The sequence below is a fragment of the Cherax quadricarinatus genome, chromosome 5 (genome assembly GCF_038502225.1).
Source record: "Cherax quadricarinatus isolate ZL_2023a chromosome 5, ASM3850222v1, whole genome shotgun sequence".
Lineage (NCBI taxonomy): Eukaryota > Metazoa > Arthropoda > Malacostraca > Decapoda > Parastacidae > Cherax > Cherax quadricarinatus.
This window is the reverse complement of record NC_091296.1, coordinates 130,053-155,154: the sequence shown is the minus strand read 5'-3', so window position 1 is coordinate 155,154 and position 25,102 is coordinate 130,053. Positions and strand designations below refer to the sequence as shown.

General features: G+C 39.3%; 1 protein-coding gene across 7 annotated transcripts in view; it reads left to right on the top strand.

Moving 5' to 3' along the window:
• The window catches only part of stmA (Protein EFR3 homolog stmA), a 93,009-nt gene that overhangs the window by 51,903 nt on the left and 16,004 nt on the right, over positions 1-25,102 (top strand). For all 7 annotated transcript variants that reach the window (XM_053771347.2, XM_053771343.2, XM_070098704.1 and 4 more), the window contains 10 exons: positions 797-948; positions 1,783-1,935; positions 6,417-6,536; positions 10,829-10,974; positions 11,106-11,184; positions 15,412-15,547; positions 16,983-17,173; positions 20,332-20,424; positions 20,649-20,821; positions 21,833-22,064. In XM_053771347.2, the coding sequence (XP_053627322.1) occupies positions 797-948; positions 1,783-1,935; positions 6,417-6,536; positions 10,829-10,974; positions 11,106-11,184; positions 15,412-15,547; positions 16,983-17,173; positions 20,332-20,424; positions 20,649-20,821; positions 21,833-22,064 (1,475 nt within the window). The remainder of the gene's footprint in view (positions 1-796; positions 949-1,782; positions 1,936-6,416; positions 6,537-10,828; positions 10,975-11,105; positions 11,185-15,411; positions 15,548-16,982; positions 17,174-20,331; positions 20,425-20,648; positions 20,822-21,832; positions 22,065-25,102) is intronic.

Genomic DNA, 25,102 nt, shown 5'->3' with positions numbered 1-25,102 from the left:
CTTTTGTTAACATGTTTACCCCTTTTGCAACATCAGCTTCCTTGATTTGCCAGGATAGAAGTGATTGTTGCTTTGGATTTCCCATACATCCTGGCAAGTTCTAGCACTCGAACACCATTCTCATAGTTTTCAATAACTTCTTAAATTCCATCGTGTTTCTCACTTTCTTTACCAAAGGAACTTTACTAGGAACTTTCTTTGGGCCCATGGTGGCTTATTTCACAGTCACACTTAATAAACAAGCACAAAAACCGATGGATATTAAGGAAATGTTTGGATGAATGCATGGAGTATATGCTCATTCACCAAGAGACACAGGGAAACTGACTCACCTACACTGCGGCGTCCCGGTGAGAGGCGGGCTGATGTGTACGATACGGCTGATTTATGAGACACCGGCCGAAATATGGAGCAAAATTTCAGCCCGAAAGCTGGCCTAAATACGATTCGGCTGATAAACGCAGCAGCCCATATTTGGGGTTCTGTTCTTTACAGTATGTCCTTAAGTAGAATACAATGGAACCTTGGTTTTCGTATGCCTTAGTTTATATGTAAAACTATAGTTATTCTCTATAAAATGTATTTTTTGTTAATATTTTTGGGTGTCTGGAACGGATTAATTGGATTTACATTATTTCTTATGGGAAATATTAACAAAAAATACATTTTATAGAGAATAACTATAGTTTTACATGTAAAGTAGGGCATACGAAAACCAAGGTTCCACTGTACAAATGGGAGGTAACCATAGCGTAATATAAATATACATATAATGCAAGTACTGTGATAATTTCAGGCTATGTGATCATTTCTATGGATGCTCTTGACCAGCTACTGGTGTCATGTCATGCCAATACTCTTAACCTCTTTGTGGAGTCATTTTTACAAATGGTCCAGAAGCTACTAGAGTCTGTCGAACCAACGCTGCAACTCCGTGCTACTCAGTCAGTAAGTTCTGGTTAGAGCTGACAGGTGTTAATCACAGTGTTTGGGTCCTGGGACTTAGGCAAGTTCTAATTTCATTTGCAAAAGATGATCTGTGCATCATCACTGGTTAGTTACAGGGCCATCTTTAATGGGCGGAGGATTGAGTCTTCACCATTACCTGTACTGAATGGCCCACATGGGTTTAGAACTTCTTGAAATTCAGTACAATACAATACAATTTAGAGATTGATACAGATCTACGATTTATGTCTTTTTCTATAGTGTGCATTGGTGAATAAAGATCAGTTGGGGCCCTGAAGCAATGCATATACATTATATTTCTTCAAAGGAGGTGATTTAATTCTGGTGAAAGGCTCTCCATCCAAAGAATTGGAATTACCCTCCCTTTCCATGGATCAGATCTGATTACCTCACATTCAAGATTCTCTATAACCCCTACAGGTTTAATGCTCCCCCCTCTTGAAATAAATGTACAGTAATCTGTAGGCAATTTATACCATTGTATTTGTGCTTTCTAATATTGTAATGCTTATTGTTATTCAAGGATAGCATAATAAAATCCATTTACATTAATTTGAAAATAAGAATGAAACATCTGTTCTGTTTCATTGAAACTTTTTTCATACCAGTTCTTGCTTGTGGTCCTCTTACACTTGAGGGATCTGAGGAAGCTGCCACTTTACCATTACTGCATATTACTCTACCACTGATGCTGTACTAAGGATGAAGATTGGAGATGTTGTGTTTCACTATTTTTTAAGTAAAGGGAAGATTTTTATTTTGAGTGGGGGATTTATATGGCGCATAGCAATATAAATTTTATACTTTTTACAGTTTGAGAAATTTGCAAATATTCGAGAGGATACACCCTCTTACCATCGTCGATATGATTTTCTTGTCAGTAAGTTCTCCTCTATGTGCTACTCAAACGAAGATGATGAAGTTACTAGAAAACAGTTACGAACTGCTGGAATTAAGGGTCTTCAGGTTAGTCACTGCCAGTGTTGTTAACATATACCTTAATGATCTCCTTTTATTTATTGCTCAAGGATATTTGTCGAGATGTTATTTATCTTTCTGGCCATCTCCCATCAAGGTGGGATGACTCATAAAAGAAACACTTTTTACCATCATTCACTCTTAGCACTGCCTTGTCAGAGGCATGTAGATTTTTTATATTTTTTTTTTTTCAACAAGCCGGCTGTCTCCCACCGAGGCAGGGTGACCCAAAAAAGAAAGAAAATCCCCAAAAAGAAAATACTTTCATCATTATTCAACACTTTCACCACACTCACACATTATCACTGTTTTTGCAGAGGTGCTCAGGATACAACAGTTTAGAAGCATACACATATAAAGATACACAACATATCCCTCCAAACTGCCAATATCCCAAACCCCTCCTTTAAAGTGCAGGCATTGTACTTCCCATTTCCAGGACTCAAGTCGTGTCGGCGGATGGATTTATGAAGGATGAGGTTAATCATAGAATTGATGAGGGAAAAAAGGTGAGTGGTGCGTTGAGGTATATGTGGAGTCAAAAAACGTTATCTATGGAGGCAAAGAAGGGAATGTATGAAAGTATAGTAGTACCAACACTCTTATATGGATGTGAAGCTTGGGTGGTAAATGCAGCAGTGAGGAGACGGTTGGAGGCAGTGGAGATGTCCTGTCTAAAGGCAATGCGTGGTGTAAATATTATGCAGAAAATTCGGAGTGTGGAAATTAGGAGAAGGTGTGGAGTTAATAAAAGCATTAGTCAGAGGGCAGAAGAGGGGTTGTTGAGGTGGTTTGGTCATTTAGAGAGAATGGATCAAAGTAGAATGACATGGAAAGCATATAAATCTATAGGGGAAGGAAGGAGGGGTAGGGGTCGTCCTCGAAAGGGTTGGAAAGAGGGGGTAAAGGAGGTTTTGTGGGCGAGGGGCTTGGACTTCCAGCAAGCGTGCATGAGCATGTTAGATAGGAGTGAATGGAGACGAATGATACTTGGGACCTGACGATCTGTTGGAGTGTGAGCAGGGTAATATTTAGTGAAGGGATTCAGGGAAACCAGTTATTTTCATATAGTCGGACTTGAGCCCTGGAAATGGGAAGTACAATGCCTGCACTTTAAAGGAGGGGTTTTGGGATATTGGCAGTTTGGAGGGATATGTTGTGTATCTTTATACATATATGCTTCTAAACTGTTGTATTCTGAGCACCTCTGCAAAAACAGTGATAATGTGTGAGTGTGGTGAAAGTGTTGAATGATGATGAAAGTATTTTCTTTTTGGGGATTTTCTTTCTTTTTTGGGTCACCCTGCCTCGGTGGGAGACGGCCGACTTGTTGAAAAAAAAAAAAAAAAAAGTCCGACTATATGAAAATAACCGGTTTCCCTGAATCCCTTCACTAAATATTACCCTGCTCACACTCCAAGTACCATTTGTCTCCATTCACTCCTATCTAACACGCTCACGCACTCTTGCTGGAAGTCCAAGCCCCTTGCCCACAAAACCTCCTTTACCCCCTCTCTCCAACCCTTTCGAGGATGACCCCTACCCTGCCTTCCTTCCCCTATAGATTTATATGCTTTCCATGTCATTCTACTTTGATCCATTCTCTCTAAATGACCAAACCACCTCAACAACCCCTCTTCAGCCCTCTGACTAATACTTTTAATAACTCCACACCTTTTCCTAATTTCCACACTCCGAAGTTTCTGCATAATATTTACACCACACATTGCCCTTAAACAGGACATCTCCACTGCCTCCAACCATCTCCTCACTGCTGCATTTACCACCCAAGCTTCACACCCATATAAGAGTGTTGGTACTACTATACTTTCATACATTCCCTTCTTTGCCTCCATAGATAACGTTTTTTGACTCCACATATACCTCAACGCACCACTCACCTTTTTTCCCTCATCAATTCTATGATTAACCTCATCCTTCATAAATCCATCCGCCGACACGTCAACTCCCAAGTATCTGAAAACATTCACTTCTTCCATACTCCTCCTCCCCAATTTGATATCCAATTTTTCTTTATCTAAATCATTTGATACCCTCATCACCTTACTCTTTTCTATGTTCACTTTCAACTTTCTACCTTTACACACATTCCCAAACTCATCCACTAACCTTTGCAATTTTTCTTTAGAATCTCCCATAAGCACAGTATCATCAGCAAAAAGTAACTGTGTCAATTCCCATTTTGAATTTGATTCCCCAAAATTTAATCCCACCCCTCTCCCGAACACCCTAGCATTTACTTCCTTTACAACCCCATCTATAAATATATTAAACAACCATGGTGACATTACACATCCCTGTCTAAGACCCACTTTTACCGGGAAGTAGTCTCCCTCTCTTCTACACACCCTAACCTGAGCCTCACTATCCTCATAAAAACTCTTTACAGCATTTAATAACTTACCACCTATTCCATATACTTGCAACATCTGCCACATTACTCCTCTATCCACTCTATCATATGCCTTTTCTAAATCCATAAATGCAATAAAAACTTCCCTACCTTTATCTAAATACTGTTCACATATATGCTTCAATGTAAACACTTGATCTACACATCCCCTACCCACTCTGAAACCTCCTTGCTCATCCGCAATCCTACATTCTGTCTTACCTCTAATTCTTTCAATTATAACCCTACCGTACACTTTTCCTGGTATACTCAGTAAGCTTATTCCTCTATAATTTTTACAGTCTCTTTTGTCCCCTTTCCCTTTATATAAAGGGACTATACATGATCTCCGCCAATCCCTAGGTACCTTCACCTCTTTCATACATTTATTAAACAAAAGTACCAACCACTCCAACACTATATCCTCCCTGCTTTTAACATTTCTGTCATGATCCCATCAGTTTCAGCTGCTTTACCCCCTTTCATTCTACGTAATGCCTCACGTACCTCCCCCACACTTACATTCTGCTCTTCTTCACTCCTAAAAGATGGTATACCTCCCTGACCAGTGCATGAAATTACTGCCTCTCTTTCTTCCTTAACATTTGAAAGTTCCTCAAAATATTCTCGCCATCTACCTAATACCTCCATCTCCCCATCTACTAACTCCCCTACTCTGTTTTTAACTGACAAATCCATACTTTCCCTAGGCTTTCTTAACTTGTTTAACTCACTCCAAAATTTTTTCTTATTTTCATTAAAATTTCTTGACAGTGCCTCTCCCACTCTATCATCTGCTCTCCTTTTGCACTCTCTTTACCTTTCTTTTACTCTCCATATACTCTGCTCTTCTTATAACACTTCTGCTTTGTAAAAACCTCTCATAAGCTACCTTTTTCTCTTTTATCACACCCTTTACTTCATCATTCTACCAATCACTCCTCTTTCCTCCTGCCCCCACCCTCCTATAACCACAAACTTCTGCCCCACATTCTAATACTGCATTTTTTAATGTTTTTATAATGTTTTATAATGGTAAGAGTATTCTAATATCCTTTGCATGAAATAGCATTACTTAATAACTAACCATTATTGATTCAAAACTGTCATGATTTTGGTCCAGAATGGATCAGACCATCTTTCGAAGATTTACCTACAACTTGTATGCTTGTTACGAATTGTGACTTATTCTTTATTAGCATTGCTGTTGGAATGGGAAGGTATGCTAATTCATGATAGTAGTGGTGAGGAGGAGGCTGTATCCAGTGGGTAAGTCATATTTGAAAACTATGCATGGTATGAATATTATACAAAGAATTTCAGAGCATAAAAATTAGAAGATTATGTGAAGTTATGAAAGTTATTACTCAAGAGGGCTGTGGAGGTGGTTTGGGCATTGAGAACGGATTGATCAAATTATTATTCTTTTAGCAAACTGGCCATATCCCACCAAGAATAGATCAAATTAGGATCACTAAATGGGTGTATAAACATGGCATAGTATGCAGGGCTGGGAAAAGAGGAGGTGAAGTAGGTTTTAAGTGGTAATGTGTGAGTGTTTTAGATCAGGGTGAATGAAGACAAGCAGTTTTATGGATGTGCTGTTAAAGCATGAGCAAGGTCACGTTTATGAAGGATATATTGAACCTGGTTAGTAAACTTGAGTTCTGGATAAGGGAAATACAGTGCCTACACTTTTAAGGAGGGAACAGGATGTTACAATTCTGTGGGTCATTGGAATTGTTATGTTTGCACACATCTGGAAAGACAGCTATTGAATGAAAAATGGTGAGTGTTTCTTTTGTTTTAGATCATCGTACCTTGGAAGATGGCTGATGTAAAAAACAAAAATGTAATACAATAACCAAATATGTAGGGAAGAAAGTTTGCACATAGACAAGGAAACAAGAATGTACAAGCACTCATGTTCTGACAATTTTAAAGTTTTAGTTGTACTCACCCTTGATTTAGTAAAAGAATTTGCATATCAGATATCAAGAGTTCAGATGATTCAATTGATACATTGTATGGCATATAGTTGTCTTCTCCTCACCAGGGTGTGGTGCGTAAGACAGACTGGGATAACCTCGGAGAAAATATCTGGCTTCCCACGCACATGGAAAAGATTGTTCCCTCACTCCTTTATAATATGCAGGGAAATAAATCATATATTGAGGTGTGTACCTGTGGGATTTATTTTTCATGATTATTTTGTGCATTGTAGAACACAGATGTGAAGTAACTGATTCTGTAAAGAATAAGTTTTATAAGCCTTTTCAATTTTTTTGCACAAAAAAGCCATATTTTTTATTATGGACATCAGCTTTACCATGGGAATGTTTCATATTAAAACTGAGAATATATCTGTACAGTGGACCCCCGGTTCGCGATATTAATTCGTTCCTGAGAGCTCATCGTAAAGCAAAATTATCGGAAAGCGAATCAATTTTCCCCATAAGAAATAATGGAAATCAAATTAATCCATGATAGACACCCAAAAGTATGAAAAAAAACTTTTACCACATGAAATATTAAGTTTAATGCAATAGAATAATTACAATAACAACAATAACAATAGAATAATATGTAACAAAAGAATAATTGACACTTACCTTGAATGAAGATCTGGTGATGATTGATGGGATGGGAGGAGGGGAGAGTATGGATGGTGTTAGCATTTAGAAGGGGAATCCCCCTCCATTAGGACTTGAGGTAGCAAGTCCTTTTCTGGGGTTACTTCCCTTCTTCTTTTAATGCCACTAGGACCAGGTTGAGAGTCACTGGACTTGTGTCGCACAACATATCTGTCCATAGAGGCCTGTACCTCTCGTTCCTTTATGACTTTCCTAAAGTGGTTCACAACAGTGTCATTGTACAAGTTGCCAACACGGCTTGCAGTAGCTGTCTGAGGGTGATTTTCATCAAAAAAGCTTTGCACTTTAAGCCACATTGCACACATTTCCTTAATCTTTGAAGTAGACAACTTCTTCAATTTCTCTATCCCCTCCTCCGGAGCAGTTTCCTCAGGTGTGGCCTCTTGCTGTTGAAGATGATCTAGCATCTCATCAGTGGTTAGCTCGTCATTGTCCTCCTCCATCAACTCTTCCACATCCTCCCCACTAACCTCCAACCCCAAGGACTTCCCCAATGCCACAATGGATTCCTCAACTGGCATAGTCTTCTCAGGGTTAGCCTCAAACCCTTCGAAATCCCTTTTGTCTACACATTCTGGCCACAGTTTTTTCCAGGCAGAGTTCAAGGTCCTCTTAGTCACTCCCTCCCAAGCCTTACCTATAAGTTTTACACAATTGAGGATATTAAAGTGATCCTTCCAAAACTCCTTTAGAGTCAGTAGAGTTTCTGTGGTCACTACAAAGCACCTTTCAAACATAGATTTTGTGTACAGTTTCTTGAAGTTGGAGATGACCTGCTGGTCCATGGGCTGCAGGAGAGGAGTGGTATTAGGAGGCAAAAACTTGACCTTAATGAAACTCATGTCCCCAGAAAGTCGCTCTGCCAAGTCTGTAGGATGACCAGGGGCATTGTCTAACACCAGGAGGCACTTAAGGTCTAATTTCTTTTCAATTAGGTAATTTTTCACATTGGGGCAAATGCATGGTGTAACCAGTCATAGAAAAAGTCCCTAGTGACCCATGCCTTACTGTTTGCCCTCCACAGCTCACACAAATTAGCCTTGAGGATATTCTTTTGCCTGAACGCTCTGGGAGTTTTTGAGTGATACACCAATAAAGGCTTCACTTTGCAATCACCACTAGCATTGGCACACATCAGAAGAGTAAGCCTGTCTTTCATAGGCTTATGTCCTGGGAGTGCCTTTTCCTCCTGAGTAATGTACGTCCTGCTTGGCAATTTCTTCCAAAACAGGTCTGTTTCGTCACAATTAAACACTTGTTCAGGTTTCAATCCTTCAGCCTCTATGTACTCCTTGAATTCATGCACATATTTTTCAGCTGCTTTGTGGTCTGAACCGGCAGCCTCACCATGCCTAATCACACTATGTATGCCACTACGATTCTTAAATCTTTCAAACCAACCTTTGCTGGCCTTAAATTCACTCACATCACCACTAGTTGCAGGCAATTTTTTTACCAAATCGTCATGCAACTGCCTAGCCTTTTCACAAATGATCGCTTGAGAGATGCTATCTCCTGCTATCTGTTTTTCATTTATCCACACCAATAACAGTCTCTCAACATTTTCTAACACTTGCGGTCGCTGTTTCGCAATCACAGTTGCACCTTTTGCAAGAACAGCTTCCTTGATTGCTGTTTTCCTGCTCACTATAGTAGAAATGGTTGATTGGGGTTTACTATACAACCTGACCAGCTCCGACACACGCACCCCACTTTTGTACTTTGCAATTATCTCTTTCTTCATTTCAACAGTCATTAGCACCCTTGGTCTCGAAGGGTTAGCACTAGGAGCTTTCTTGGGGCCCATGGTGACTTATTTTGCAGAAACAAGCACCAAAAACAGTGATAATATAGATATGGAATGTACCGAATGTATCCTTAGGTGCGCGCACACTGGCTGGCTTGTAAACACTGGGACACACGGGGCAGTTCAGGCCACACGTGGACACGTCTCATACGAACCGCATTGCATACCGGTTTTGTAACAGGAACCGAGGCAAATTTTCTGCGATATAATGCATCGGTTACCGGATTTATTGGATACCGATAGCATCGCGAACCAGGGGTCCACCGTATTTGTCTTATAAAGGAAAAATTACCTTGAAAAAAAAAAAAAATTATATATATATAAATAAATAAATTATATATATATATATATATATATATATATATATATATATATATATATATATATATATAATATATATATATATATATATATATATATATATATATATATATATATATATATATATATATATATAATATATATATATATATATATATATATATATATATATATATATATATATATATATATATATATATATATATATATATATATATATATATATATATATATATATATATATATATATATATATATAAATAAATTGACAAAAGCACATTTCAGAGAGAGAACATGAATAAAGTTTTTCATGGTATGGGTCTAAGAGTTTCTAATTCAACATTTGAAGTTAAAAGAAGAGATAAAGGCAGTCAAGTACATTTCTTGCCTGCCATTTCATAGTTACGTCTAATGGATTTGTGTAGCATATTCCTTCACTGACATTTTGCTTTCATTTCATCCTATACATCCTAGGCGTTCTAGTGGTACACTCTGTAATCATTATTTAACTACATGTAAACCACACAACAACCAAATTCTGTAAATTCAACATTGTAATCTTTATAGAGAATAAACTTTGAATTGAATTTGAATATACAGTGGAACCTTGGTTTTTGTATGCCCTAGTTTGTATGTAAAACTATAGTTATTCTCTAGAAAATGTATTTTTTGTTAATATTTCCCATAAGAAACAATGTAAATCCAATTAATACGTTCCAGACACCCAAAAATATTAACAAAAAATACATTTTATAGAGAGTAACTATAGTTTTATATACAGACTAGGGCATACGAAAACTGAGGCTCCACTGTATTAAGTTTCAGTCTTTTCATTCTGGTGCAATTATTTAGCTACTCTCTCCTGGTCCTTTCAAGAGGGTTGCATTGGTGCTGGTGAAGGGGTGATTAATAAGAAATGTACAATACCTGGGTATTTTTATTACCAAAAGCATTTGCCTGTGCAGCAGGCTTTATTCAAATAAAGAGGTGACTATAATATTGGAGACAGGGGAAGTGGGGGAAAGGGTCATTTTAAGGTGCTCAGTCCCTTAGTCTTGCTAGAAGGTTATCAGTCCCCTAGCCTTGATAGAAGGTGTGCATCCCTTGGTCTTGATTGAAGGTGTTCAGTCACTTGGCCCACCTTCGATACACAGCCCACACATAGGAAAATGAAATCTATGATAATGTTTTGCTCTGACTTAAGCCATTAACTAGTCACACAGAAGCACGAAGGGAAGAGCGCCAGTATATATACGAGAAGAGGGCGGGGCCACCTTCAACTGTGGCTAAAGGACTGATCACCCTTCGAGGTTAAGAGACTGATCACTTTTCAGTCTTAAGGGACTAAATACCTTAAAATTACCCTTCCACTTCTTCCAGTGTTTCCATTATTAAATTCATCTGTGTATCTGACTGATGAAGGCTGCAGTGCAGGTGAAATAACTCGGTAATAGAGATACTCAGGTGTTGTACATGTCTTGTTCATCAACCTGTATGATGGTGAGGGGTTCTTCCTTTGCTTCCTTGGATCATACCTGATTACCTCTCATTCCCAAGGCACTCATGACCATTATGGGTTTAGTGCTCCCCATTCATTATAATAATAATCTCTGTACATCCATAATACTTCAGACCTTATGTTTTCTCGCATAAGCCATTTGGATTTGTCATTATTTACTTGTGCAGGGCATGACACAAACTGGAGATGCACCTGAGAACCACCAGACTGAGGGTGAAAAAGAACCTCATGAACTGGCAGAGATGTGTCTCAGGGAACTGGTCTCTCGTGCTACTCACGGCAAGATACATAGTGTGGTCAAGCCACTTCTCATGTAAGACTGAAGTGTTAAGTGCCCATTAATTTGATTATTACTGTAATAAAATTAGATAACATTCTATATGATTTTTTAGGTCGGTAAATATAATAGTTTTAAGTTAATTACTCGTTTTTTGTCTTCTGCAGACATTTGGACCAGGAAGGGTTGTGGGTTAGCAACTGCTTTGCTGTCCAGGTGTTCAAGATTCTTATGTTCTCCATACAGGTAAATAGTGAGGAAAATCGGGAAATTCTCTTCTTTCTCAGGTGCTGCACGATCCTTACATGTGTAAAGCATCACAATTATTACAATAAAAATAATAATCTGCCCTCATGTTAGCTATTCTTCTTCTTTCAACAAACCAGCCATATCCCACTGAGGCAGGGTGGCCCAAAAGGATAAACAAAAGTTTCTCTGCAGGAGAAGGGGTTACTAGTCCCTTCCTCCAGGCTTTTAGTTGCCTCTTAAAATACGCATGGCTTGCGGAAGGAGAATTCTATTCCATTTCCCCATGGAGATAAGAGGAAATAAACAAGAAGAACTAGTAAGGAAATAGAAGAAAACCCAGAGGGGTGTGTGTATACATATACTTGTCCATGCATGTGCAGTGTGACCTAAGTGTAAGTAGAAGTAGCAAGACGTACCTGTAATCTTGCATGTTTATGAGACAGAAAAAGGACACCAGCAGTCCTACCATCATGTAAAACAATTACAAGCTTCCATTTCACACTCACTTGGCAGGGCAGTAGTACTTCCCTGGGTGGTTGCTGTCTACCAACCTACTACCTAGGATGGGAGCTATTATCTTGGCCAATTAGCCAATAGCTCACACTCACTATACAGAACTTTTTCCATAGAACAAAGAGATGCACTAATAGAAGAAATGCTGCTTCAAAAACATATAGGTAAATAAATGCTAAGACCCCTTTATTATTGTATTGTTGAAGATTAGAATCTATTGAGACCTAGATTAGATTGTTATTGTTAATGCTAGCCAAAGAGCCTATATAAATACTACAGTGGACCCCCGCTTAACGATCACCTCCCAATGCTACCAATTTTTTTTTTTTTTTTATTATCACACTGGCCGATTCCCACCAAGGCAGGGTGGCCCGAAAAAGAAAAACTTTCACCATCATTCACTCCATCACTGTCTTGCCAGAAGGGTGCTTTACACTACAGTTTTTAAACTGCAACATTAACACCCCTCCTTCAGAGTGCAGGCACTGTACTTCCCATCTCCAGGACTCAAGTCCGGCCTGCCGGTTTCCCTGAATCCCTTCATAAATGTTACTTTGCTCACACTCCAACAGCACGTCAAGTATTAAAAACCATTTGTCTCCATTCACTCCTATCAAACACGCTCACGCATGCCTGCTGGAAGTCCAAGCCCCTCGCACACAAAACCTCCTTTACCCCCTCCCTCCAACCCTTCCTAGGCCGACCCCTACCCCGCCTTCCTTCCACTACAGACTGATACACTCTTGAAGTCATTCTGTTTCGCTCCATTCTCTCTACATGTCCGAACCACCTCAACAACCCTTCCTCAGCCCTCTGGACAACAGTTTTGGTAATCCCGCACCTCCTCCTAACTTCCAAACTACGAATTCTCTGCATTATATTCACACCACACATTGCCCTCAGACATGACATCTCCACTGCCTCCAGCCTTCTCCTCGCTGCAACATTCATCACCCACGCTTCACACCCATATAAGAGCGTTGGTAAAACTATACTCTCATACATTCCCCTCTTTGCCTCCAAGGACAAAGTTCTTTGTCTCCACAGACTCCTAAGTGCACCACTCACTCTTTTTCCCTCATCAATTCTATGATTCACCTCATCTTTCATAGACCCATCCGCTGACACGTCCACTCCCAAATATCTGAATACGTTCACCTCCTCCATACTCTCTCCCTCCAATCTGATATTCAATCTTTCATCACCTAATCTTTTTGTTATCCTCATAACCTTACTCTTTCCTGTATTCACCTTTAATTTTCTTCTTTTGCACACCCTACCAAATTCATCCACCAATCTCTGCAACTTCTCTTCAGAATCTCCCAAGAGCACAGTGTCATCAGCAAAGAGCAGCTGTGACAACTCCCACTTTGTGTGTGATTCTTTATCTTTTAACTCCACGCCTCTTGCCAAGACCCTCGCATTTACTTCTCTTACAACCCCATCTATAAATATATTAAACAACCACGGTGACATCACACATCCTTGTCTAAGGCCTACTTTTACTGGGAAAAAATTTCCCTCTTTCCTACATACTCTAACTTGAGCCTCACTATCCTCGTAAAAACTCTTCACTGCTTTCAGTAACCTACCTCCTACACCATACACTTGCAACATCTGCCACATTGCCCCCCTATCCACCCTGTCATACGCCTTTTCCAAATCCATAAATGCCACAAAGACCTCTTTAGCCTTATCTAAATACTGTTCACTTATATGTTTCACTGTAAACACCTGGTCCACACACCCCCTACCTTTCCTAAAGCCTCCTTGTTCATCTGCTATCCTATTCTCCGTCTTACTCTTAATTCTTTCAATAATAACTCTACCATACACTTTACCAGGTATACTCAGCAGACTTATCCCCCTATAATTTTTGCACTCTCTTTTATCCCCTTTGCCTTTATACAAAGGAACTATGCATGCTCTCTGCCAATCCCTAGGTACCTTACCCTCTTCCATACATTTATTAAATAATTGCACCAACCACTCCAAAACTATATCCCCACCTGCTTTTAACATTTCTATCTTTATCCCATCAATCCCGGCTGCCTTACCCCCTTTCATTTTACCTACTGCCTCACGAACTTCCCCCACACTCACAACTGGCTCTTCCTCACTCCTACAAGATGTTATTCCTCCTTGCCCTATACACGAAATCACAGCTTCCCTATCTTCATCAACATTTAACAATTCCTCAAAATATTCCCTCCATCTTCCCAATACCTCTAACTCTCCATTTAATAACTCTCCTCTCCTATTTTTAACTGACAAATCCATTTGTTCTCTAGGCTTTCTTAACTTGTTAATCTCACTCCAAAACTTTTTCTTATTTTCAACAAAATTTGTTGATAACATCTCACCCACTCTCTCATTTGCTCTCTTTTTACATTGCTTCACCACTCTCTTAACTTCTCTCTTTTTCTCCATATACTCTTCCCTCCTTGCATCACTTCTACTTTGTAAAAACTTCTCATATGCTAACTTTTTCTCCCTTACTACTCTCTTTACATCATCATTCCACCAATCGCTCCTCTTCCCTCCTGCTACCAATTATGCAAGTGTATTTATGTAAGTGCGTTTGTACGTGTATGTTTGGGGGTCTGAAATGGACTAATCTACTTCACAATAATCCTTATGGGAACAAATTTGGTCAGTACTGGCACCTGAACATACTTCTGGAATGAAAAAATATCGTTAACCGGGGGTCCACTGTATAATAAAACACAATGTTTATTTTCCATATAAGAAGGCAATAAAAAGTAAATGTTATATTTTTTATTACAGTGGTACCTTGGGATATGAACTTATTTTGTTCCAGAAGGCTGTTTGAGTGCTGATACCAAACGAATTTGTTCCCGTAAGGAATAATGTAAATTAGATTAATCCATTTCAGACCCCCAAAAATACACTTACAAAAGCACTTACATAAATCTTTCAACATACCAGCCGTATCCCACCGAGGTGGGATGGCCCAAAAGGAAAAACGAAAGTTTCTCCTTTTACATTTAGTAATATATACAGGAGAAGAGGTTACTAGCCCCTTGCTCCCGGCATTTTAGTCGCCTCTTACGACACGCATGGCTTACAGAGGAAGAATTCTGTTCCACTTCCCCATAATTGTTCGCATTTTGAGCTGTTCGTATCCCAAGGTACCACTGTATTATTAACACATTGGGTGTTTCCCACCAAGGCAGGGTGGCCCGAAAAAGAAAAATTTTCATCATCATTCACTCCACCACTGTCTTGCCAGAGGCATGCCTACACTACAGTTATAAAACTAACATTAACACCCCTCTAAATGTCTGGTACTAATTTTCACATCTGTAGTCTCACTCACTTTAGTGAATTTTCTGAATCTAGTACTAAATTTTTAATGTTGATATATTGAATATTGGTATGAGAAGCACATGGTATGTTCAAAAGTTTTATAGAATGATTTTTTCAATATTAAGGATGAGTTTACTTGCAGTCATACAGATGTGGGTGTTTCTAGTTCATCATTCACTATGAAAAACACTGCAGGAGACGTTTGCTTGGTTTCCTAGATGGGAGTTTTAATTATGCAGAGGAACGAAATTTTTTGAGGTCATGCAAGCTCAAAGAATCATAGTTGTAATTATTTTAGGAAAGTGTAATTTCACATAAGCTCAAATTATTTATGATTTTAGTTTAGTCTTAGTATATTGTGACATGCTTGTTTGTCCTCAGGTGCAGTATAGTATAACAGTGATAGAACTGATCATGACGCACCTCAACGAAAAGAACTCCGAGCCGGCCCAGATTCGCACTGGCATTGCAGATGTTTTGTCCAAAATCATCCCCATTGCAGCAGGAGAATGTATTGGTAAGTTAAGATGTTATCCTCTGTACTATTCTCTACCAGGGAGGTTCCTTGAGGCTGGTGAAGAACTCTTCATCCAGGGAATTGGTGCTCTCTTTTTCCTTGGATCAAATCTGATTGTCTTTGATTCCCCAGGTGCTGTACAGTCCTTATGGGTTGAGCACTTCCTCTTAATAATAATAATAATAATAATAATAATAATAATAATAATAATAATAATAATAATAATAATAATAATAATAATAATAATAATCATACAGGGTCTGCACTCTAAAGGAGGGGTTTGGGATATTTACTGTTTGGAGGGACATCTGAACTGTCGTATCTGTGCACCTCTGGCAAGACAGTGATAGTGAATAATTGTGAGAGTGTTTCTTTTTTTTGGGTCACCCTGCCTCAGTGGGAGACGGCCAATGTGTTAAAAATAGTCAAGCATTATGCGCTTTCTAGACCACATTCAGAATTTTGTACATTGGGGGTTTTGTACAACTGGCATGATAAATCTCTCATATCATAAGAATGTAATTTTCTGAAAAATTTTGGTAAAACAATTAAAAATGTAGAAAATCGGTATTGCATATTTTTTTAAAAATATTACTGAAAAAATTAACACTAAATTTGAATCATAATTAAGGGGACTCATAGTTTAGTTTTTTTTTGTTTCTGCATGAAAGGAAACTATGGCTCCAATAAATTACCTTTCCAATTTAGTGTTAGTATTCACATTTTTTTTTTTTTCCAACAAACCGGCCGAGGCAGGGTGGCCTCTTTGCAGAGGCACCCATATACAAAAGTTCAGATGTCACTCCAAGCAGCCAGTATCTCAAACCCCCTCTGAATTTTATCTTCTTTCAACGCACTGATCGTATCCCACCGAGGCGGGGTGGCCCAAAAAGAAAAACAAAAGTTTCTCCTTTTAAATCTAGTAATATATACAGGAGAAGGTTACTAGCCCCTTTCTCCTGGCATTTTAGTCGCCTCTTATGACACACATGGCTTATGGAGGAAAAATTCTGTTCCACTTCCCCATGGAGATAAACAGAAATAAACAAGAACAAGAACAAGAACTAGTAAGAAAATATAAGAAAATCCAGAGGGGTGTGTATATATATTCGTGTACATGCATGTGTAATGTGACCTAAATGTAACTAGAGGTAGCAAGATATACCTGAAATCTTGCATGTTTATGAGACAGAAAAAAGACTCCTGCAAACCTACCATCATGTAAAACAATTACAGGCTTCCGTTTTACACTCACTTGGCAAGACCGTAGTACCTCCCTGGGCAGTTGCTGTCTACCAACCTACTACTTACATCTGACTTTTATATTTGTGTTTAAATATGGTCAGTATCTTTAAATGCAAATATGGATTAGGCTGTCCGAGTTATTTTTCTATTGTAATTATTAATCTCTTAAAATTGTATTTTTTTTTTACAGGTCCTTCAGTTATTGACATTATCAACTCTCTATTGGAGCACATCCGGTCATCAGTTGTAGGAGGGACGAGCGGAAAGGAAGGCTCAGCGGAGAAGGTCTACCAGGAGACCCTCATTCATGCCCTCGGAGAATATGCCAATCACTTGCCAGACTACCAGAAAATTGACTCTATGGTGTTCATTCTGAATAAGGTACAGTATATTGGTAATTTATATAAGAGATAATGACTATAAAGAAATAATGTGAAAGAATATTGGTTTGTCTTAACATTTTGTTTAGGTAAAAAAAAAGCGGGTGGGCCGCCATAGACACCATAGAGCCTCTAAAGGTGACACTAATGTACAAAACAGTGCTGCACCAACATAAGAGAAGAATCCTTCATTTCTATGTAGCCTATTATATATTAACAAAGTACAAATAAACCTATATAGGGAAAATCATTGATTTTAATGATGTGATAGAGGATTTTGCATATTGAAGGCAAGAAAATGTAGGATCAGATTCACTGAGATGTTACCTGTACTCAAGGTCAAATGTAAGATCAGATTCACTGAGATATTACCTGTACTCAAGGTCAAGTGTAAGATCAGATTCACTGAGATGTTACCTGCACTCAAGGTCAAATCGGAACAAGTGTTTCTCTGATATTGCAATGTTTTTCTTTATTTTTCATTTTTTTTTTTTGTTTTTGCATTGTTGAAGCTGAATAAATGTAGGATCTGTTGGCTGTACTCAAAGTGGTATTTGAGTTTATGTTTCCTCAACATTCCTCAATATTCTCCTGTTTGGTTTATTTTTTTTTTTATTATCACACTGGCCGATTCCCACCAAGGCAGGGTGGCCCGAAAAAGAAAAACTTTCACCATCATTCACTCCATCACTGTCTTGCCAGAAGGGTGTTTTACACTACAGTTTTTAAACTGCAACATTAACACCCCTCCTTCAGAGTGCAGGCACTGTACTTCCCATCTCCAGGACTCAAGTCCGGCCTGCCGGTTTCCCTGAACCCCTTCATAAATGTTACTTGGCTCACACTCCAACAGCACGTCAAGTATTTAAAACCATTTGTCTCCATTCACTCCTATCAAACACGCTCACGCATGCCTGCTGGAAGTCCAAGCCCCTAGCACACAAAACCTCCTTTACCCCCTCCCTCCAACCTTTCCTAGGCCGACCCCTACCCCGCCTTCCTTCCACTACAGACTGATACACTCTTGAAGTCATTCTGTTTCGCTCCATTCTCTCTACGTGTCCGAACCACCTCAACAACCCTTCCTCAGCCCTCTGGACAACAGTTTTGGTAATCCCGCACCTTCTCCTAACTTCCAAACTATGAATTTTCTGCATTATATTCACACCACACATTGCCCTCAGACATGACATCTCCACTGCCACCAGCCTTCTCCTCGCTGCAACATTCATCACCCATGCTTCACACCCATATAAGAGCGTTGGTAAAACTATACTCTCATACATTCCCCTCTTTGCCTCCAAGGACAAAGTTCTTTGTCTCCACAGACTCCTAAGTGCACCACTCACCCTGTTCCCCTCATCAATTCTGTGATTCACCTCATCTTTCATAGACCCATCCGCTGACACGTCCGCTCCCAAATATCTGAATACATTCACCTCCTCTATACTCTCTCCCTCCAATCTGATATCCAATCTTTCATCACCTAATCTTTTTGTTATCCTCATAACCTTACTCTTTCCTGTATTCACTTTTAATTTTCTTCTTTTGCATATCCTACCAAATTCATCCACCAATCTCTGCAACTTCTCTTCAGAATCTCCCAAGAGCACAGTGTCATCAGCAAAGAGCAACTGTGACAACTCCCACTTTATGTGGGATTCTTTATCTTTTAACTCCACGCCTCTTGCCAAGACCCTCGCATTTACTTCTCTTACAACCCCATCTATAAATATATTAAACAACCACGGTGACATCACACATCCTTGTCTAAGGCCTACTTTTACTGGGAAATAATTTCCCTCTTTCCTACATACTCTAACTTGAGCCTCACTATCCTTGTAAAAACTCTTCACTGCTTTCAGTAACCTACCTCCTACACCATACACCTGCAACATCTGCCACATTGCCCCCCTATCCACCCTGTCATATGCCTTTTCCAAATCCATAAATGCCACAAAGACCTCTTTAGCCTTATCTAAATACTGTTCACTTATATGTTTCACTGTAAACACCTGGTCCACACACCCCCTACCTTTCCTAAAGCCTCCTTGTTCATCTGCTATCCTATTTTCCGTCTTACTCTTAATTCTTTCAATAATAACTCTACCATACACTTTACCAGGTATACTCAACAGACTTATCCCCCTATAATTTTTGCATTCTCTTTTGTCCCCTTTGCCTTTATACAAAGGAACTATGCATGCTCTCTGCCAATCCCTAGGTACCTTACCCTCTTCCATAATTGCACCAACCACTCCAAAACTGTATCCCCACCTGTTTGGTTTATGGTCCTTAAATATTCTCATTGCTAAACATTAGTCACTCAATGGTCATGCAGTAGTGACATAACTGGAGTTTACCCCCCCCCCCCTTCTTTGAATTTCATGGGGGGGACACCAAAAATGTTGCCCCGGGTGACACCTGAGATTCTGCCCCGGGTGACACCAACTCTAGCGACGCCTCTGTGTGATTGTAATAATAATAAGAATAATATTCATATTTTAATTGTATTGCTTACGCTGCTGTTTATGGTCAGTGTGAAGAAATAGGCAAGAGGTAAAATTTGTTTATTTTAACTCTCCAGTCGACTCCCACCAAGGTACAGTGACCTGAAAGAAAAGAAATTCTTCCATAAAGCTTTTCTTCATTTTAGTAATTAATACAGAAGGGGCTACTAGCCTCTTGCTCCTGGCATTTTAGTTGCCTCTTACGACTTGCATGACTTATGGAGGAAAGATTCTTCTCCACTTTCCCATAGAGGAATTTCTATTTTTTTTTGTTTTTTAATATGCTGGCCATTTCCCACTGAAGCAGAGTAACCCCAAAAAGAAACATTTTCACCATCATTCACACTATCACTCAAGCAGATATGACAGGTTAGATGTCATGGATACATTAAAACAATAAATAGTTTTATTAGTACGGTGTTTACCTGGAGTTTACCTGGAGAGAGTTCCGGGGGTCAACGCCCCCGCGGCCCGGTCTGAGACGGTGTGTGAGAAGAGTTAGTATAAATATTATGATTTTTAGGAATTTCACTTCATTCAGGAATAGTCTTGTAGATTATTGTTTAAAGATAAGATAGCTGTTATTATCAAATAGCAAATTCACTGTTGCTAAAGTGTATCTATCCTTTGCGGAAAAACTTTCTCTCAGGTTCCCGGTAGTGATAGAGTGGATGATGGAGGGTCAACAAGACCTGAGGCAGAGATCAAGTTACAACACCTTCTTCTCAAGTCTTTACTCAAGGTTTGTAGTTAAAATGCTTAGTCTTACTTTAGTTGAAAGTTAGCTACTTAACCCTGAATCTCAGCTTAGCTCTGTAGCATCCTCTGATACGTGTAAATGTTTCATCTAATGTGTGTAAATAAATGTCCAAGTTTATTTGGTTCTTATGTTTAGTTAGTAATGTGGGAAAGTGATTTTTCTCATATTTTAAACTCATTAAAAACATGACTTTTTACTGGTTTTAGGTTGGTACCAAGTATACAACAGAGCAGTACTCAAAGACATTTGCCCAGTCGTTCTTAGTGCGTCTGATGCGACTGTCGGTGTCGAGCGACCCAGAAGTGCGTCTTACTGTTCAGCAGATCTTACACACACTCATTGATAGACACCAAAATATTGAGAAACTCACCAAACCCACGTAAGCTCCTCTTTTTTTTTTTCCTTCCTTTTTTTACTTCGTAATGAGAGAGTTGCCCACTCAATAAAGCTTGGCAAGAAGGAAAAAATGCCAGCTATTGTCCAAATGGTATTTCCTGAAGGACTGGAGATCAAAGGTGTCAGATGATATAGGGAGGTGATTTGTTCCGAAAAGTACCTGTGGGTTAGAACAATTAATAGCATGGGGTTTATTCCAATTTGAGCAAGTCTAAAAGAAACTTTTGGGTGACCATATATAAAGAGAAATTATAAAACTCAAGTTCATGAGATAGATACAGAACCATGGAAGTACAGTAGAAAAGAGAGTGGTGGGAAGAGAGAGAGAGAAAGTGTAGTTTCTTCGTGGGAAGCTGAGGGTTTAAGATTTGATGTGAAGTAAAGTGTACTAATGAGATGATTAGCTTTTGGTAACTGTTACTTTTAGATGTGTAATCTCAAGCCAGACTAGAGCATTTAGATTGGTTCAGAGTATTGGAAAATTCCACTGTTGTCAATAATTTCTGAAATGAAATTAATACTTGTTGAGAAATTGTAACAGGTTGCTGTTATTGTTGTAATATGATGACCAAGGCATCAGGCGAACATTCTGCACTAATACTGTGCTTGTGCTTCAATACTAAAAGATGAGACTTGAGTGTAAGTGAACTTATAAGGAGAAAATCTACAAGTGCCTTTTGGCTTTGCACTTGATAAATAATAAATCTGCTGCAAAATATATAAAGGAGGGCTCTACATATACAGCACCTCTCTTCAGTGTTCTATGTTTTCATTGGCTTTCAATTGAGCCATTGTTCCACCCACGGATGACAGTCACTGGCAGGTGGAGCATAATGAACAATGACTCAATTTGAAGCCAGTGAAAACGTGGAACACCGAAAAGAAGGTGGTGTATAAGTGGGGTCTTATATGCTTGATAAACCCTGATCATTAATAGAAATCAAATGAAATGTTCTACTCACTAATAGTGTCCCTTTCCTTGTGTCTCTTACAGTCTGGAGGTGACACGCCTGGGACTCACACTTGGGAAGCCTGTGCGGCAAGATGTGAACTTCTGGAAGAAGTCTGGCAATGAACTCTTGTTATCAATCCAGGAGAACTGCGAGTTTGCCAACAACACGCTGGCCAACATAGAGGCACTGTATGCCACTCTGATGCTCCTTCTGACAGAGATCCGCTGTGATGATGTCATAGTTGACATCCTAAGAGTTCTGTTCCACATACAGGTTGAGTATTGTTCTCAGTATGTGATAAATATTGATGAGTTTCTCCAACATTTTTAATCATCATCATGCAGTGTTCTATTCAAAAGGCACAGAATTAAGTATAGTATACAGTTGTATCTCGAGCTTAGGACATAGTGGGTTTCCAGAAAATGAATTTTAAGTTGAGAAGTCATGGGTAGAGTTCATTATTACTGTATGTATAGTATTACATTTCTGTTTTGGTATACAGCCTCTCCTCACTTAACGATGGAGTTCTGTTCCTAAGACCGTGTTGGTAAACAAATTCGTCACTAAAGGAGGAGCATATTAGTAGTAGTGGGTTTGTGTTGGCCATCTTTGATTTTGTTTTAATGCCACTTTTCCACCATTTATAACATTTTTAGTATGTTTTTAAATATTTATACAGTAGTGTACTGTATACTGTAATAAACAGAATACAGTGGACCCCCGCATAACGATATTAATCCGTTCCTGAGAGCTCATTGTTATGCGAAATTATCGTTATGCGAATGAATTTTCCCCATAAGAAATAATGGAAATCAAATTAATCTGTGCAAGACACCCCAAAGTATGAAAAAAAAAATTTTACCACATGAAATATTAATTTTAATACACACAAACTGAAAAAGGCATGCACAATTACATGACACTTACCTTTATTGAAGATCTGGTGATGATTGATGGGATGGGAGGAGGAGAGAGTCTTAGTGTTTAGAAGGGGAATCCCCTTCCATTAAGACTTTAGGTGTCAAGTCCTTTTCTGGGGCTACTTCCCTTCTTCTTTTAATGCCACTAGGACCAGCTTCAGAGTCACTGGACTTCTGCCGCACAACATATCTGTCCATAGTGGCCTGTACCTCTCGTTCCTTTATGACTTCCCTAAAGTGTTTCACAACATTGTCAGTGTAATAGTCACCAGCACGGCTTGCAATAGCTGTGTGAGGGTGATTTTCATCCATAAAGGTTTGCACTTTCAGCCACATTGCACAGATTTCCTTAATCTTTGTAGTAGGCAACTTCTTCAATTTCTCTCTCCTCTCCTCCGAACCAGTTTCCTCAGGTCTGGCCTCTTGCTGTTGAAGTTGATCTAGCAGCTCATCAGTGGTTAGTTCTTCATTGTCCTCCTCCACCAACTCTTCCACATCATCCCCACTAACCTCCAATCCCAAGGACTTTCCCAATGCCACAATGGATTCCTCAACTGGCATACTCCTCTCAGGGTTAGCCTGAAACCCTTCAAAATCCCTTTGGTCTACACATTCTGGCCACAGTTTCTTCCAAGCAGAGTTCAAGGTCCTCTTAGTCACTCCCTCCCAAGCCTTACCTATAAGGTTTACACAATTGAGGATATTAAAGTGCTCTCTCCAAAACTCTCTTAGAGTCAGTTGAGTTTCTGAGGTCACTACAAAGCACCTTTCAAACAGAGCTTTTGTGTACAGTTTTTTGAAGTTTGCAATAACCTGCTGGTCCATGGGCTGCAGGAGAGGAGTGGTATTAGGAGGCAAAAACTTCACCTTAATGAAGCTCATGTCCCCATAAAGTCGCTCTGCCACGTCTGTAGGATGACCAGGGGCATTGTCTAACACCAGGAGGCACTTAAGGTCTAATTTCTTTTCAGTTAGGTAATCTTTCACATTGGGGGCAAATGCATGGTGTAACCAGTCATAGAAAAAGTCCCTAGTGACCCATGCCTTACTGTTTGCCCTCCTCAGCACACACAAATTAGCCTTGAGGATATTCTTTTGCCTGAACGCTCTGGGAGTTTCTGAGTGATACACTAATAAAGGCTTCACCTTGCAATCACCACTAGCATTGGCACACATCAACAGAGTAAGCCTGTCTTTCATAGGCTTATGTCCTGGGAGTGCCTTTTCCTCCTGAGTAATGTACGTCCTGCTTGGCATTTTCTTCCAAAACAGGCCTGTTTCATCACAATTAAACACTTGTTCAGGTTTCAGTCCTTCACTGTCTATGTACTCCTTGAATTCCTGCACGTATTTTTCAGCTGCTTTGTGGTCCGAACTGGCAGCCTCACCATGCCTTATCACACTATGTATGCCACTACGCTTCTTAAATCTCTCAAACCAACCTTTGCTGGCCTTAAATTCACTCACATCATCACTAGTTGCAGGCATTTTTTTAATTAAATCCTCATGCAACTTCCTAGCCTTTTCACTTATGATCTGTTATGCTGTCTGTTTTTCATTTATCCATACCAATAAGAGTCTCTCAACATCTTCCATCACTTGCGATCTCTGTTTCGAAAACACAGTTGAACCTTTGGCAAGAACAGCTTCCTTGATTGCCGTTTTGTTGCCCACAATAGTAGCGATGGTTGATTGGGGTTTATTATACAACCTGGCCAGCTCGGAGACACGCACTCCACTTTCATACTTATCAATGATCTCTTTCTTCATCTCTATAGTAATTCTCACCCTTATTGCTGTAGGGTTGGCACTAGAAGCTTTCTTGGGGCCCACGGTCACTTATTTTGCAGATAAAATCACCAAAAACACTGTAATAATACGAAATGTTCCGATTGTATGCTTGGATGTTACCGCGGAGGCTGGCTGGTAAACAATGCCACCGGCGGAACATGTGAGGCTGGCTCAGGCCGCACATTAGATGCGTCTCGGACGAAAAGCGTTGAGCGGGTTTTTTAGCGGTATGCGAGGCAAAATCTTAGCGATAAAATGTATCGGTATGCGGATTTAACGTTATGTAAGGCCAACGGTATGCGGGGGTCCACTGTATAGGAAATCAGCTCTAATATACATTATTTAGGTATGCATACTGGTCAGAGAGCCTGTTGTAAGTCATTGGTAAACGAGTACGTGTCTAAGTGAAGCGAGGCTGTACAGTAATTCTATAGGTTTTGTTGTAACATCAATAAAAGAATGTCAAGTAACATATTGAGAATAAGTAAGTTTATTATAAAAAAATTTCCATGGATCATTGAACCGAGATTCCAGCTACCAGAGCATTATAACAATGTTGTTAAAAGTCACAGTTCAAGAAGAGCATTACAACAGAGATCA